Genomic DNA, 18,746 nt, shown 5'->3' on the forward strand with positions numbered 1-18,746 from the left:
CACTTTTCTACAGGGAGGGGTAGCAAAAAATCGTTCCTTCATGACAAGATAGCCAAATATGCATGTGCAAAAAAGCGGTCTTTTGTGAATTAGTTCAAAGTTTATAAAAACCGACCCAATTTCGCTGATGCACTCTTAGTTTAGTGGGTAAAGGACCGGCATCATTATCTTAAGGTTGCAAGTTCGAATGGTGATGTAATTTTTTATTTTTTTATTTTTAAAGTTTTAACATTGAAACAGGACTTTTTTTCCATCACGTTTGCTGTTTTTTTTTTGTTTTTGTTTTTCTGATATTTTTAAAAAGTTTCAACATCGCTTACACATTGTTTTTTTTTTCATCATGTTTGCTGTTTTCTTTGTTTTTGTTTTTCCGATTTTTTTAAGAAGTTTTAACATCGTTCGCTTTGTTCGGTTTTTTTTTTTGCTGTTTTTTTTTGTTTTTGCTTTTTTTTATTTTTTTACAAAGTTTTAACACCATTTTTTTTTTGTTTTTATAATATTTAAACAGGGTTATTTACGTTTGCTTATTCTTTATTTTTCATTTTGCTTTGATTTACCTCCCCCCCCACCTCCAAATACCCGAGATACGCCAGGCACCCCCGCTAGTTTTCTATTATATAAATCTCAATTGTATGTGTGTTTATCCGTGTATTTGTGCATTTGTATGTCAGCTAAAAACTTTTGCCATCTGCATCAGACCGGCACAAAACTGGTATCATCTTAATGGGCAATGCCCTGGATGCAAGGTAAAAATTATGAAAAAAAGATTTTTGGAAGGGGGAGGATCCGTTTTTCTGTGCCTCTTTTTACGCAAGTCACACACGCATATTAATCTAAAACTATATTTAAAACACTTATTTTGCAACATTATGATGTCATAAGCACTCATGGTCGGCAAAAGCGCTTGCCTAAGTTTTTGCCTTCTTCCCGTCTTTCGCGTTTCAAGTTCGAGCCAGCAACTCATTTTTCTTTTTCAGTCACACAGGCACTCCCTGGTATTTTGATTGAAAGAAAAGTTGTTTTGATTTCTTTTTTGGCGAGGAGGGGGAGGGGCTGCAGCACACGGGCAATGCTAGGCACCCACCCACTAGCCTATATATATAAAAGGCAAAATAGGTGCAAGCGTTTGTGTATTTCCACGAAAGGCTTTTCAGATTGGGGTTCTGCTGTTGGTTAAATTTCACGAGAAGTTTTCCTATACTTCCGAGATCATAATATCTGAGATTCGCAAACAGACACCGTTTCTTTCCTTTTTTTTGATCGTGTTAAAAAAAATTCCCACCGTACCGTTGTCTCAAGTGTTTGTTTGTCTTTTTCGTATTATAAAACAAAACTATTCGAACACAAACAACAGAAAGCAGGAAGCTTACCTGGCCCATGGCCAGGTTTAAAAGCAGCAGTTAATAAAGCGGGAAGCTTACCTGGCCCCAGACCAAGTTTAAAAGCAATGTTCATTTCTGTGCATGCGTGGCGACTCCTATGATTCTTAAGTTAATTACCAACTTGTTGAATTCACTCTTTCGCCTAATGGTTAACGAGCAAGACTAATTACCCTACGTTTTTGGTCCGATCCCACCTCTATCCTTTTTTTCATTTTTTTTTTTTCATCCTTGTGCCAATATCCTCCACCCAGGCAAAAATTAATTACCAACTCATTGAATTCACTATTCTCTTTGGCCTAATAGTTAGTGTGGAAAACTAATACCTACCTTTCTCTTTTTTATTTTTATTTTAACCACATGTAAGCCATTTTTAACATTGCTCCATTCTTGTGCCAATATCCTCCACCTGGACAACACTGGGTACTCCCCACTAGTCTATTATATAAATCTCAAACATTGGTTTGTTTGTGTGTTTGTGCGTTTGTTTCTGTGTCCATATGTCCACTAAAATTTTTCGTTGACCGCATCGGATCGAATCAGAACCAGTACCATCTTCAAGAGCATTCCCTCGGACGCATAATATGTGAAAATTAGAAAATAATATTAATTCTGTGGTGGTCAACTGGACCATTTCTTGCGGGGGAGGGGGGGGGGTTAACTTTTTGAGTCAAGATTTTCGCAAGTAATTCATACATAGAAAACTGAAAGTATGCTTAAAAACGTTATTTTGCAGGGTCATGAGGTCATAAGTCATCATGGCCTGATAAGCACAAGCATTTGTCAGTAACTCCTTTCACGGTTCAAGTTCGAGCCTGCCTACCGCAACTTATTTTTAATTCTTTTCTGGGGTTTGCTCAATATAGCAGCTGTATTCAAACCGAACTTCATGTCCACCCGGGCAACGCCAGGTATCCATGCTAGTGTTCTATTATATAAAGGGCAAAAATGGGCACAACCGTTCACGGAAGGCTTTTTGTAACGGGGTTCTCGCATTGGTTAGATTCCGCGAGAAGTTTTCACATACTTCCCAGATCAGAATATCTCACATTTGCAAACAGACATCATCTTTATCTTTTTTTTTTGATTGAGTTAAACAAACTTTTCACCGTGCCATCGTCTCGGCTATTTGTTTGTCTTTTTCGTACAAAGAAAGCAAAACTATTCAAACACAAACGCCTGGTCTTCGGGCCGGGTAGTATCTGTTCTGTAATTGGTCCTTGGTCAATGTAGGGGAAACCCTTCATACTGAGACAATTACTATTCATTTGGATACTGCCAGAATACCCACTTTTTGGAGGAGCTGGTTTTCACCCCATATTAAAAATGACCTTGTGTCTAATTTGCTTTCATGGGAGGTTTAAAAGCAACGCCATTTCTGCAAGTCATCTTTTGTTTTTGATTGACTTCGTTAAATTTGAATGCTTTAGAATTCCAGTTGCGTCAGGGGACATCACATTTTCTTTCACTTTCTTTTCGACCTTTGCGTCATGGGTTCGAGCCTGCTTGCCTAATACCACAAGATGGCTTTTCCTTATTGGATCAGATGCCTTTATTGATGTGGGGCGGACGGGTTACTTTTTCTCTGAATATCACCTTTTAGTGAGGGTTTTCAAGTTGTAATAATTTTTAACAATACCTAACACTAATTCGAAGCTATATTTCAGAAATTAATTTAACAAGTATGCAAACCTGTCCGACTGCATTACTGATATCTGTTCCTGGCTTCTGGCACAAACATGAAAGCCTCTATTGAGTGATTGTACACTTTTCTTTTTCTTTCCATTGATAAAGTGGTATAGCTGAAAATTTGGGAACTTTACACCGTGCGACACATTAGCTAAGATAAATAAATACTTCAATATTGTCATTATGATTTTTACTTCCTTGTTTCATAATTAACAGTGTTTGCTTACAAAACTGCATTGTTCATAGCCTTTTTTTTTATAGCTATATATATATATATATATATATATATATATATATATATATATATATATATATATATATATATTATATATATATATATATATATATATATATATAGTCAAAGAATGATAAATAAACTTGTTATATAAATACTGATAGTAAAGAAATAAATACACAATTCAAATGCTATAGTAAATGTTCTTACTGGAAACACTGGCAGAATTGATCAAAATCAATCCATGTCTTTTTCAGTCTTGCTACTTCAGGGATCACATTGGCATCTGCCTCTTCATCTTTCCTTTGGGCATTTTTATCCTCACTTTCAAACATTGATGTTTTCCGGATAAGAAACTGTTCTGGTGATGATTGTATCTTTTCTTGCGAATCGTCTGAATAATTATTTGTCTTCAATTCTAAAACAAAACAAGAAATACAATCAAATAAAATTTATTTGGCAAAAAAAAAAAAAAAATAGCAATTCCAGAAAAGGAGTGATACTCTTACTTACACTTTAGTGTAATAGCTAATGAAAAGGGAGTCTTTAAGTCGCTCTCTTTACTTTTTGTTTACTAATAAGGCATCACTTATTAAAACTAAAAACAACTGAAAGATAAGTATTAATGAGATAAATAGATTGACATTCAAATGATGATGAGAAGATTTAGTCTATATATATAAAAGGCAAAATGTGCGCATTTTATGTATATGCGGCAAAGGCTTTTTTCGCTGGGCTTCTCGGGAGTGGGGTTACTATGTCTTAGAACTTTTTATATGCCATCTAAATTATAATATCTAGGATTTGTGAACACGTGTCACGTCTAGATTTATTTACATAGACTTTTATAAAAATCACACTACTTCACTATGGCGCCTGTTTGTTTGGCTTTTTAGACATATATTTTAGAAATAAAGTGAAACTAAATTGAAACGGTGTGTGTTCTCAGCTTTCGCTGGAACGTCCAGAAAGCAATCAACTTTGGGTCAATGTGGTAGAAACTGTCATATCAGACAATTGCTTTCATTTGGACACCTGCATTTTCTATGGGGAGCTGGTTTTCAACCCAACATTTTGGGGAGCAAAACCAAAACAAAGTTGACTGCGGGATTGGTGTTCGACATAATTCACTTTTTAGTTAAGTCATCACGCTTTTTTTTTTCGCTTTCACCTCTAGGATTCAAGTTTGAGCCTACCTTTCTCCTCCAAACTTTTTTTTCAAACATCCGAGCACGGCATCACATTTCTTTTTTTTTTTTTTTAGATTTCCTGATTTTTTTTAGAAGTTTTAAGATTGATTTTTTTATAATATTTAAACAGGGTTATTACTTCGCTTAGTTTTGACTCCCACCCCACACCTCTAAACACCCGGGCAATGCCGAGTACCTCTGCTAGTCTTAAATAAGAGAAGAACAATCCAAGTTGTCCTCGATGGTCATACATCAAAACAATATGATATAAATGCAGGTGATCTTCAGGGGTTCACCCTTGGACGTTTATTATTCCTGATATACATAAATGACCTTCCTGATAAAATTGTCTCTGAGATGGGTATATTTGCTGATGACACCACGCTCTATAACAGACATGAGAGGAAAACAAATGAACACGAATCCAAGGCAATGGCGAAAACCCTAGAGGAAGACCTCCAGGCTGTAGTGGAATGGGGACAAAAATAGATGGTTATGTTCAATGCTGCAAAGACTAAGCTTTTTTCTTTAATAACAAGAAACTTGATCAACCAATAATAGCCATGGTTAATGATTCATTACCTGAAAGTACTTCGTTTAAACTCCTCGGCTTAACATTCATGAGGAACATGAGTTGTAACAGATAAATTGAGGGCATTGCCAAGGCTGCTGCAAAGAAGGTGGGCTCTCTCAACCATGCGAGAAAGTTACTTACGTCTGAGAGTATCCTGTACCTCTACAAAGCCACTTTTTGCCCATGTATGGAGTATTGTTGTCCCATTTGGGCTGGTGCATCTGCTACTAGTCTCTCACTCTTAGACAGGGTTCAAAAGAGAATCACCAACTTAATAGGTCCCATACTATCAGCTAGGCTTCAACTGCTGTACCACTGCTGAAATGCTGCATCCCTCTGCCTGTTTGACAAGTATTTTAATGGTAGGTACTCCGAAAAACTACAAGCCCTTGTTCTGCTTCAATCTAAATACTCCTGAAAAACCCGACACATAGCAAAGTCCCACCTCTACACAGTAGAAATTCTATGCTAGATTTTGAAATTCCCTTCTGGGTTCCTGCTCCTCTTACTGTACTGACATGCAGAAGTTCAAACAGACATTTCAAATGTAAATAGACATTTTGCTGCTCAACTCCCTACATAGTATTCCTACAATTTATGTCCCAGATAGTAGCCCCTTACATCAGTGGCACTGTACCTTGTTTGGAGTAAAAAAAAAAAAAAAAAAAGAAACAAAGATACTAAAAGTTATCCAACACATACCAGCATATAAAATGAACATTAAATCAAATTTGAAGATAATGGAAAGTCTATATATAACAAATATATTCATGGCTTCTCTTTCAGAAATAATTGCTTACCACCATCCAGATCAAATTTTTTTGACAAAGATTTGGTTTTCTGAAAGATAAAAGAAAGATTTAAAATTATTAGAAAAATTTCACATATGAATTTATCCACTTACATTAACATAGAAACAAAAACCTACCATCCAACAGTTATTAATTTATCTCTAAATATTTTTTAAATGTATAACTTATATATCTTTAATTGCTAAACCTATTGTAATTTTAAAGCTTTCATTTAAATTACTGTAATGATAAATGTTCACACTTACCCAAAGCTTTCTTAGCGTCTGGTAGAGATTTGCAAGAACTGTAAAGCACATAACTGAGGTTGGGATTATATGGCCATAATTTGTATAGAAAGAGCCTTACCTGTTTAAAAGGTGGAGTATGACAACAGTGGAAGACAATTGTAGTTAGAAGCACTGAGAGGTAGTGAAAGCAGAAACATTGCTAGTCAACAGTTAAAAGTGGAACGATTAGGAAAACGTGTAAAATCCATTGATAAAAATAGTTGATAGACAAGAATTATCTCCCTTTGATAATTAATGAGCATATTTTGGCATTTATACAGTACTAGCGAGGGGTACCCGGCGTTGCCCGGGTGTTTGGAGGTGTGTGTGGAAACTCCGGGGGTGGGGGTGGGTTAAAAAAAAAAGTAAGTATGAGGATCGAACCCGAACCCTTGAGGTAAAGTTGTAAATTAAAGTGTGAAAAAAACGTGCGATGTTAACCATTGCCCCACCGCGACATGCTAACGGAAACATGTTTGAATTTATTTAATTACTTGGATTTAGCAGGTGCCCGTTTTAATGAGTTAATGAGGTCAAGTTTGACTGCGGGACTTTATTTACTGCTGAACGTTTTTTTTTTTTTTTTTTCCCCAAAATGTTATAGGAAAAAGACTAACCCACATGCGGCGAGCGACAAATGTTGAATATTTATCTTCCCGAAATCGAACAAATTAAATAGACAGGCGAGCTTCGTTGTAAACTGTGAGATATTATGATTTATATGTGATATAAAAAATTTTAAAAAGTTGTGAAGCAACCGACCGCTTCTCTGAAAAAAGCCTTTTGTAGACACACAGAAAAAGCGAACACACATACATACATACATACATACATACATACATACATACATTTTCGCTTTTATATTTATAGAAAGGGCGCAGATGAAAATCGCATTTCAAGTAAAAATTCTTATTTATTTTTTTTTTTAATCCTTTGAGATGAGGCTTCATTATTTGTGTATTCATTTTTTGCAGTCTTTTATCCTCAACTCCATAGTTGCTGTTACTTCACCACATTCTCATCCTTTGGCCTTCTTCAGGTGGTTAACTGCGATAGAATAGAAACACTGAGTCTTGCCACTTTATCCCCAGTAATTACTGCCTTCCATAGTTGTTGTTGTCGCATCACGTTTTGGTCAACTAATCCGCAGGCCTACTTGGGTAGAATTGAAACCGCTATCTTCAGACAATGCTCACCTGGAATCATTGAGTCGCTACGGTTCCAGGTAGAATATTAATTAAAGACCAAAATTAGTTTTCGAATCTTACAGATCTGCCACTGATAAGAGTAAAACTCTCGTAAAGCAGGAGGAGATAAATCAGTCTGTTATTTAACCAAGTAATAATGAATAGCAGATTGGCAAAATATGAAAACAGATTTTTATCTTTAATTAAAATTTTACTCAATAATTTTTCCTAATTTTTGCTGCGAATATTTATTTTTGCCTGATACATAAGCATATTGAAAATTTTCACTTGAAATGCGATTTTCATATATTTTAAGAATGGTTTTGGTAATTTAATCTTTTATTTTTAATTAAATCATTTTAATTAATTAGTTAATTAATTTAGTTAATATCAATAAAACTATTACATATATATATAAAAATTAGGATACTAAAATTTTAAATTAATTACACCAAGCAGTAATTATGTCATGCAAAATAAGAATACTAAAAATTTGTGTCCGGATTTTTGCTCACTACTATACACAGTATTTCAAAAGACTATGCTGTATTATTGTTTTGAATAACAGTAAAGCATTTCTAGATGGCAATGTAGGTGTAATAAATGAGAAAAAAACAAACATTTGCATTTATTCATTTAAACATACTAGAATCCTTTGTAAATTGAGCATTATGACTAGAGCCATTTCGTTTAGGTTAGTTTCTATTTTGCATAATCTCCTTTTACCAATGCTAAGTTAAATTTGTATCCGATATTAATGCTTTCTATGTCAACTAAATTATAAAGACAAGGACACTTTCAGTCAAATTTGCAGTTCATGCTTTTCACCGTCCCCCGTCTCAATTATTTTTCAAAACATGTCAATAATTTATTTTTCAAAACATGTCAATAATTTATTTTTCAAAACATCTCAATAATTTATTTTTAAAAAAATTCGAATAAATTATTTTTAAAAACATCTCAATAATTTATTTTAAAAAAAATTCGAATAAATTATTTTTAAAAACATTCCAATAAATTATTTTTAAAAACATTCCAATAAATTATTTTTAAAAACATTCCAATTTATTTTTCAAAACATGTCAATAATTTATTTTTCAAAACATCTCAATAATTTATTTTTAAAAAAATTCCAATAAATTATTTTTAAAAACATCTCAATAATTTATTTTAAAAAAAATTCGAATAAATTATTTTTAAAAACATTCCAATAAATTATTTTTAAAAACATTCCAATAAATTATTTTTAAAAACATTCCAATTTATTTTTCAAAACATGTCAATAATTTATTTTTCAAAACATCTCAATAATTTATTTTTAAAAACATTCCAATAAATTGTTTTTTAAAAACATCTCAATAATTTATTTTAAAAAAAATTCGAATAAATTATTTTTAAAAACATTCCAATAAATTATTTTTAAAAACATTCCAATTTATTTTTCAAAACATGTCAATAATTTATTTTTCAAAACATCTCAATAATTTATTTTAAAAAAAATTCCAATAAATTATTTTTAAAAACATTCCAATAAATTATTTTTAAAAACATCTCAATAATTTATTTAAAAAAAAATTCCAATAAATTATTTTTAAAAACATCTCAATAATTTATTTAAAAAAGAATTCGAATAAATTATTTTTAAAAACATTCCAATAAATTATTTTTAAAAACATTCCAATAATTATTTTTATAAGTTTTTATTTTTTCCAAGGCAATCACCACTTATCAATACCTGAAAGCCACTCAAGGATAAGGATTAATGAATGTAAGGTAGTTAATGGTTTAGATTGGGTATAATTTGGATTATTTAAGAGGACAAATCAACAAGAACTTGTTTACATTGGACTTGAAGGCCACCATATTGTAATCGACCAGTGGAGCAGTGCTCTGCAGGGGGACAGTTCTAGGAAATAATATTTGTTCATAGAATTTGTGTTTAGATTAAGGCACAAATAGAGAGTGGGGGAAATTCTTGATAGTGGTTGTAGCTAGTTGAGTGCTTTTTTGTGAAAGTTTGGCAAGAAGGGGCCATAGATTGGAGCTCAGATAAGCACTTGCCATGAAAATAATGATAGAGCAGAGAAAGGTTTGCAACGTATCTTCTGTGGGAAAGAGGTTGCAGGGAAGAGAAAAGAGCATCTCTTACTAAATTTTGAAACCGATTTTGAACTCTATTAATGCAAGATATGATGTGCCAAGCAGCTCTTGCCCATTCTAGGACATACTTGGCTCTTAAATAGATAGAGGATTGAATGATCCAACCATTTTTCCAGCAATCTTGGCAACAGATTTTATATATGTGTTCGATTTCTAATCTGGAATGAAGGTCAGTCTCAGAAGCTTGTCAAGACATGATATTTCTCCAAGATGAGAGCCATTCATTTCAATTGGGACCATATGGGACATATTAAGCCTTTGGTATGTCAAGAAAGACTGTTGAGAGATTCACTAATCTTGTGTGATATTACAGTTAGCACATCAGCAGTAGATATGGAGGTCAGAGTGATTATGATAAAAAGAGAGGAGCTTGGGTTTTAGATGCATTAAAATTAACTAGCTACATTTTTCACTATTGCATTATGTTCTCAAGATCAGAAGAGAGAGAATCAGAAAGATTTTAGTCATTGCTGGCCTTTGAAGTGTTGTCATATATTGTGGTGTCATCTAAATAAATGTCTATGAATGATCTAAGAATGTGATGCGGCAGATCATTGATGAAGCTCAAGCAGAGATTTGAGCTTAGGATGGAACCCTGAGGGATGCCAGTGTTGATACTATGAACTTCTGATTTCTTCCCATCGATGATTACTCTTATAAGCCTAGCACAGAGAATAATTGAGAGGAAATTTCCAGCTATTCCATAGCTGAAAATCTTGTGAAGTAGACCTTTATGCCATACCCTATCAAAAGCTTTTGATATGTCAAGAGCTATAGCCATAGAAATGAAGACTGTTGAGAGATTCACTAATCCTGTGTGATGTTACAGTTAGCACATCAGCTGTAGATCTAGCGACTACCGACGACTTAATGCCATGATGATACCTGATCGTTACCCAATCCCACATATACAAGACTTTGCTTCCTCTCTACATGGTTCTAAGACCTTCTCCAAACTAGACCTAGTTAAGGCTTATCATCAGATTCCAGTGAATCCAGCTGACATACCCAAGACTGCGGTAACGACTCCATTCGGAGCGTTTGAATTCTTAACTATGCCCTTTGGTTTACGAAACACGGCTAGCACATTTCAGCGCTTCATGGATGAAATAGTGCATGACTTGGACTTCGTCTATAACTATATAGACGACATTCTCATGGCAAGTGCCTCACCTGAGAAACATGTCACTCACCTACGCCTACTATTCGAACGGTTTCAGCGATACCCGCTGAGGATTAACCCTGGTAAATGTGTTTTCAGTGCGTCGTCACTAGTTTTCCTGGGCCATATTATCAGCCCAGACGGTATATCTCCGTTACCGGAAAAGGTGAAGGCTCTACAAGACCTTCAACCACCCACTTCACTTCACCAACTAAGGCACTTCCTCGGTCTATTAAACTATTACAGACGCTTTATCCCACACTGCGCAGATCTCCTAGCTCCTCTTTCCAACCTGTTACATAATAGGAAGAAGAAAAATGAGCAAAGCTCACTTAATGAGATCCAGCTTAAGGCTTTTAATGAAGTGAAAACAAAACTGGTGACAACATCTCTACTTGCACATCCTATACTCGATGCCCAGTTATCTCTGGTCGTTGACGCATCAGGCACAGCTGTAGGTGCAGTGTTGCAACAGCAGCACCAACAACAGTTACAATCTCTTGCATACTTTTCAAGACATCTGAAACCGGCAGAACAACATTACAGCACGTTTGGCCATGAACTCCTGGCAATGTACCTCGCAGTGAAACATTTCCAACATTCACTCGAGGGCCGTCAATTTGTGATCTACACTGATCACCGTCCGTTTACATATGCACTGCGTTCTAAGCCAGCCAAATATTCTCTCCGCGAAACGCGCCACTTGGATTTTGTTTTGCAATTTACCAGCGATATCCGACATATCTCAGGTGAACAGAATGCTGCGGCAGACGGTTTGTCCTGCCTTCCCATTAATTCTCTGTCCTCACCATCGAATATCGACTTGCAGCAGATGGCCTTAGACCAGCCAAGTCTGGACACGTTGGATCCATCGTCACCTGAATTTGCAACTTGCAAATTCGCATACCTGCCCATGCCTACCTCGGACATGCAGATCATTTGTGACACTTCAATGGATTCACCTCGACCATTTGTTCCATTGACTCATCGTAGAGTTGTTTTTGACACCCTACACAATCTGGCACACCCCGGATGCAGAGTCACAGTGATTACAGCTAGATTTTTCTGGACAAATATGAGGCGTGATATCACTGCCTGGACACGTTCCTGTGTATCCTGCCAAAAGTCAAAGGGGCACAAGCATATCCGTGCACCCCTTGGAACATTCACCACCCCAGATGCTCGGTTTAGCCATGTGCACATTGACCTGGTTGGACCTTGGCCGGTCAGTCAGGGATTTACTTATCTCCTAAACCTGTATAGACCATTTCACATAGTGGCCTGAAGCCATTCCCCTACAGACATTTCGGCTGAGTCCGTAGCGCGAGCCCTTATATCAGGCTGGATATCGCGTTACGGAGTTTCCACCACCATCACCACCGATCGTGCCGTACAGTTTGAATCCCACCTCTTCCAGGAACTCTCCAGGATTCTAGGGATCCAACGTATTCGCGCCACAAGCTATCACCCTGCTTCTAACGGGATGATTGAACGCTTCCATCGCCAATTGAAAGCAGCATTACGTGCTTACCCTGACCAACAGCGATGGAGCGAATATGTATCGGTTTTCCTTCTTGGCTGTCGTGCTGCTATCAAAGAGGACCTGGGATACTCTTCAGTCGAACTTGTATATGGAGTATCTCTATCGTTGCCAGGCCAAATACTGAGCACAATAGATTTAACAACAAACGATTCAGCTCTGTATGTCAACAGACTGCAAGCTTATTTTAGTAAGCTCCCACCGATGCACATCAGGAAACAGACCATTAGATCTTCGGTCCCAAAGGACATTTCGTCTTGGACTCATGTTTTTCTTAGAAAGGACGCCGTGAAAGCCCCCCCCCCTAACTTCACCTTATACTGGCCCCTATCGTGTGCTTTCATGTACCAATAAACTTTTTACTTTAGATATCAGTGGTAAAAGAGAAACTGTCTCTATTGATAGATTAAAAAAAGCCTTTCTTGACACAAAAACACATGAACTACACATTCCCCCTACTTTCACACAGCATCAAAATATGCATACACCTGAAGTAAATGCTCCAAATGAAGACAATCATGTCACCACTACACGTAGTGGTCGATGGGTACGGTGGCCGAAGAGACTGTGTAAAACTTTGTATTTTTGTTAAGAAAATATTTTTTCCTTGTTTTCCCTTCTTTCAAAAAAAAAAAAAAAAAGAAGAATATTCTATTATAAGAAGTTGCAAATATCCACCAACTTTTTACATAAAAGAACATTTTTTTTTCTCGTAAAAATAAATACAATAAAAAGACATTTTTACTTTTTTACCATTTGTTATGCTACCTTTTTCTCTGTCGGCTTTCTGCCTAAGCAGGGGGTTATGTAGCAGAAACAAATGGAACCTTTTTTCTTTTAACGAATCAATGCCTCTCACCTGTGCTATTTGGCCACATACTGACCAATCAGGGGTACGTCACATTGATCCTTCCTATCCCCTAAGGAATTTGGCCAGCATCCGGTTTGAAGAATAAGAACGCATCCTTACTGAGAGAGACACCAAACAGAACGGACCTCCTTTTTCTTCGCTCTCTCCACCTTGGTGTTATTTCTACCGGTATCGACGATTTCACTGGAATAACTACCGCGATAGCACCAGGTAGCCGGAGTCCAACTTTTGGCCTGGAACATATCACATTCTCGTTAATAAACCTTTGCTGTGTTACCTTTTATAAAGTTGTTGCGTTCGTCATTTCAGAAGCTTATATTGAATTATTTATTTTATTAGGTTGTGCCCTAAAAGCATCTAAACCCTAAAGGTACATTTGAGGACTTATTACATTTCATTTTTATCTAAACCAAAACAATTTTCATAGTACCACTTATTGCATGGAGTCTGAGATAGTTCCAAGTTTACAGATGCTACATGGGTATATGTTTGTAGAAAAGATATCATCTCGTTTTAGTCAGATATCATTAGAATTAAAAAAAAAAAAAAAAACACTCACAAGTTGTTTGAAGTTTTGATCATCAAGCATCTCAGTTGGACTGTCTTTTTCATCGGTTGGATCAAAATTTGGAGTCATCATGTTTACTTTATGGATCATCATCCCTAACATTGAACTTTTTTGTACAAATTTAAAGACACAACTTTCTGAATCAATAGTCTCATTTGTCTCCTCAATAGGTTGGAGTGTTGAGGGCTTGTATCTACCACCACCTCTCTTCAAGTAGGACTTTGAACAAGTTCTGAAAAATAAATTTTTGTGAAAAGTAATAAGCCTGACTCCAAACAATCAAAAACGAAAATGAAAAAAACAAAAGGAAATAATTGTTTAGTAAATCTAAACGTTCACATTTTGAACTTTTCATCTAAGTAACACTTATACTTGACTGAATCTTGATGATCATGATGATAGTGATGAAATAATGACGATGACAATGACGATGATGATGGTTATCATCATCATCACTGCTTTAATATCATTTCACATGCGTGCATATCTTTGATGGCTTTTAGAAATTGACTCCCAAAGTAACATTTCTGACTATGATTTTATTTATTCTTTCAAGTCAGTCCTTATCACTTCCTCTCATGCTTTCCTTAGCCTTCACCTGTCAACTAAACTTGCTACCTTAATATTTCTACATCTAGTAACCTAAGAACTCTCATCCATTCTTTCAATGTGATCAAATCAACAAAGTTTCCTGTTATGCACACGTCTCTTCATACTGTCCAGATTTAATTTTCTCCTGACAGAATTGTCACCTTGTCAATTTGAAAATAACACTAACAGTGTTTACTTATTTATAATTTTAGCCAAAATATAGAAATTGAAATATCAATGTTACAGATGACAAATTAAGCTCACAATGCTTCTAAATTTTAGAGATGATGATTGATAATTTGTATTATTTGAACTGCTGTTTTTATCTTGAATGCTATTTTCACAGTATTTTGGCTGATGGACCCTCCAACTTTATTCAGGTGTATCTTATTGAACTCAGGAACCTTTCTGTCAAATTAGGAAATACGTACAGAATTTCAAATGGAACCCTTTATTTAATCCATAGGAGTAACAGCTATGACTGGGTAGAAATCTTAAGTAATTCACAATTGTATTCTTAGCCTGCAGCTTTCAGAAAAGTGTCACCAAGAACTGAATTTTAATCAAAACTTTATCCATTATGCCATGGGTTCTTGTAGACAAAATACATCTGCAGAAGGTCAAAGGTTACATCAGCTGAAATGTTGTGAAAATAATGCTCAAGATGAGTACAGTAATCTAAAACCTTGATTCCAATAAAGCAACCGGCCCTGATGGTATTCCAATTATAGTACTCAAAAGACTCCAACCAGAACTTGCGCCCATCCTTACAAAACTGTTTAAACTTGTCTTAAGTAGAATTGCTTCCTGTCACCTGGAAAATCTCATCAGTATGCCCCGTATTTAAGAATTCAGGTGATCGCTCATCTCCCTCACAGTACAGGCCAATAAGTCTCCTGTGTGTCATGAGTAAGTTGCTGGAATCTGTGTTAAATAGAGAAGTAATCAACCATCTCAGCAAAAATAACCTTCTTAGTGACACACAATATGGTTTCCGTTCTGCTAGCTCTACAGCAGATGTGCTTACAGTTATATCTCATAGGATTAGCGAATCTCTCGACAGAGGCTACCTTTCTAGGGCAATTGCTCTTGACATATCAAAGGCCTTTGATAGAGTATGGCATAAAGATTTACTACACAAGATCTCCAGCTACGGTATAGCTGGAAATGTCTTCTCAATTATTAAATCATTTCTCTCTGATAGGTTCATAAGAGTAGTGGTTGATGGGCAAAAATCAGAAGCTCTTAGTATTAATGCTGGAGTCCCTCAGGAGTCCATCCTGGGCCCAACTCTCTTCCTGATCTATAATAATGATCTTCCAAATCATATCCTTACATCATTCGTAGACATTGCTGATGACGTTGCTGATGACACTACTATCTATGGTAGCACATCTAAGACCGTAAACGACCAAGTTCTCTCGGATTCTTTCTCCTCTAATTTTGAGCAAGTGGTACAATGGGGAAAGAGGTGGCTTGTTACTTTTAATGCATCTAAAACCAAGCTTTTATCTTTACATCATCAATGCTCTGGTCCTCCTCTGGCATCAATTGAAATGAATAGCTCTGGAAACAGACATTGTTGTTTGTGTATTTTGAAATATTGATGAGAAAAATAAAAAAATTATATAAACTCACGTGGCTGAAGGAATTGACATTGGCTTGATTTTGTAATTTAAAAATGCTGAGGCAACTTCTAAGCTCCTCACTGGAGCAACATCTTCTATGACTGAAAAAGTAAAAGAAATAACTATTCTTAGTATTTTATTATATATATATATATATATATATATATATAGATGTTTTTATTTGTTTTTGTTAGCGATACTTTCTTGAATGAATTCAAGTATTTATACGAAAGTGCATTTTTATCTAAATGCTTGTTGGGAATAATTTTCCCATTGACCGATCTAGTACCCCCTTATTGGTGTGCGGCATATATATTATTTTTAAAATGTAATTATCCACTAACACGTGTTTCATCGTCCACGACTCATCTCAGAGTGGCTGAATCTAGCAAGATTCGAAATCGGCACCTCATGATAAGATTTTTTTTCTTTTTTTTTTAGACAAATGTCTGAGGGAGCATCTATACAAACATGTTATTACAGAGTTTTGGCTTTGTACGACAGCTAAATCTCTCTCTCGGTTCAAAATGTTGAGATCCAGCAACAAGCAAGAACAAGATAGCCAGCAACAAGTCAAACTACAGACCAGCTTAATGCGGGTACTGGTCCTTTGCTTTATGGTTTTTTAAATCAGAGATTTACTTTTCCTAGAGGAGTTGCCTTCACCACGGCTTACGGGAGCCCTGTCCACCCTACATACGCATGCAAATAAACATATACACACACACACATATGTGCATACATTCATATGCACGCAAACATACATACACATATACAGACACATACACACATAGATGCACACAGATACACATGCATGTAGAATATACATGAAGGAGCATCATAAATCCTCAATGATCAGGACGACAATGATGATGGGTACATTTAAATGAATTTAACATGAATAAAAAAGAAAAACAATCTAATACACAAAATTCGTAGAAGAGACAGTCACTCGTTGAAAGGTTTGTGCACTTTTACAAATGAATAGACGTAGAAATCAGACAGAAACAAAATCCAATTAAAACATTTAAAACGGCTGGATTTTTTTTTTTTTAATGCTCGTTTATGAGACTCACACTTCTCTGTAGACAATGATGATGATGACAAATTTCACACATTATTTTACAAATAAATATACATATAAATCAGATGAACACAAAATCCAACAGGTCAGCATTAAAAAAAAAAGTCTGGCCGTTTTAATATATACATATATATATATATTAAAAGGCCGGACTTTTTTTATTTATGTCTCGGAAGTAGAGTGAAAAGCATATCTTATTTTTCTTTTATTTATTATTGGAATCTTTTCCTTTTTTCCTTGTACACATTTTTGTGAATTATTCCATGGATTTCTGCCTTTGGATTATTATGGACCATCTTCTTCCAATTACGGGATTTCTAGTGATTTTACTTGTGCAAATGGAAATTCAATTAACTTTCTTGAAGTTATACATTTGGATTTTACCATCATTGGATTTTTTATCTTCCACCAGATTATCCATTCATGCGTAATCACCTTTTTCTTCACCATATTCCCTCTACTTCACTTTTTTTGTTTCCAAGTAAGATCTTTGACTTACTTGTTGTTTCATCAAATACTTTTGCATGCAAAATCCGATCCCGCATTTTGCTAATTCCTACCCTCTGATGAGAAGGAAAGTATTTCTTCGAAACTCCGCAGATTAAGGACTATCCACTTATCTAGTGTTTCCTTTTCAGATTAAATATGTTTTTAACTCATTTCAAAGTGTTTTTAACATGTTTTATTAACTGTTTTCTCATATTATAAGCTCTATTTCCTATTTGGTTTTATCGAGCTTTTACATCTGGCTGAGATAACTTTATAAATATTAATTCTTTAATATTTATAATATACTTTAATTTTACCATCTTGGATCATTTTGGTAAATTTAATTGCAATTTTTATTTTATATATATATATATATATATATATATATATATATATATATATATATGGAAAATCAGCTTAAACAGCTCATGATGCATATTTTCACAAGCTAAGTTAAGGTTCCTTATTTATGATTGTTATGTTATGAAGCGTATGGTGACAAGCAAAAAGAATAGACAACACAGGATTAAGATTTGAACGAACTCAACAATTTATTTTCTAATAAATAACACAGAATAATAACGAGCTGTCCTTGGGGTGAAGATGGCAGATTGTTGTTAGTTGTTGTTATTGTGGTTATAAGGCACGACGAAACCTTCGTTTGTAATAGTAGTAGCAGCAGTGCTGGTCTGGTTATAATCGTGTGTCAATAGCGATAGTTGTTGTTGTTAGAAGGCGCGACGAAACCTTCGTTTGTAATAGTAGTAGCAGCAGTGCTGGTCTGGTTATAATCGTGTGTCAATAGCGATAGTTGTTGTTGTTAGAAGGCGCGACGTAGCCTTCGTTGGTAATGGTAGTAGCAGCAGTGCTGGTTATAATCGTGTGTCAATAGCGATAGTTGTTGTTGTTAGAAGGCGCGACGAAGCCTTCGTTGGTAATGGTAGTAGCAGCAGTGCTGGTTATAATCGTGTGTCAATAGCGATAGTTGTTGTTGTTAGAAGGCGCGACGAAGCCTTCGTTGGTAATGGTAGTAGCAGCAGTGCTGGTTATAATCGTGTGTCAATAGCGATAGTTGTTGTTGTTAGAAGGCGCGACGTAGCCTTCGTTGGTAATGGTAGTAGCAGCAGTGCTGGTTATAATCGTGTGTCAATAGCGATAGTTGTTGTTGTTAGAAGGCGCGCCGAAGCCTTCGTTGTAGTAGTAGTAGCATTGGTCGCGACAGCCGTAGCGTTGTGGTGATGGCGAGGCTGGTGGTCCTTTTCCTGTCTTTTCCTTGGCTTCGCTAAATATAGCAAGCACGCGGACGTAGTTGTAGACAAAC

General features: G+C 35.5%; 1 protein-coding gene across 6 annotated transcripts in view; it reads right to left on the reverse strand.

The window, feature by feature from the left end:
- Nucleotides 1-18,746, reverse strand: part of LOC145242387 (androglobin-like) — a 337,568-nt gene that overhangs the window by 158,398 nt on the left and 160,424 nt on the right. For all 6 annotated transcript variants that reach the window (XM_080105409.1, XM_080105408.1, XM_080105404.1 and 3 more), the window contains 4 exons: nt 15,863-15,953; nt 13,625-13,865; nt 5,868-5,907; nt 3,514-3,721 (listed from right to left, as the gene is read on the reverse strand). In XM_080105409.1, coding sequence (XP_079961535.1) covers nt 3,514-3,721; nt 5,868-5,907; nt 13,625-13,865; nt 15,863-15,953 — 580 coding nt within the window. The remainder of the gene's footprint in view (nt 1-3,513; nt 3,722-5,867; nt 5,908-13,624; nt 13,866-15,862; nt 15,954-18,746) is intronic.

The sequence above is a fragment of the Euprymna scolopes genome, chromosome 21, assembly GCF_053919585.1.
Source record: "Euprymna scolopes isolate OS-2025 chromosome 21, ASM5391958v1, whole genome shotgun sequence".
In the NCBI taxonomy this organism is placed as follows: Eukaryota; Metazoa; Mollusca; class Cephalopoda; order Sepiida; family Sepiolidae; genus Euprymna; species Euprymna scolopes.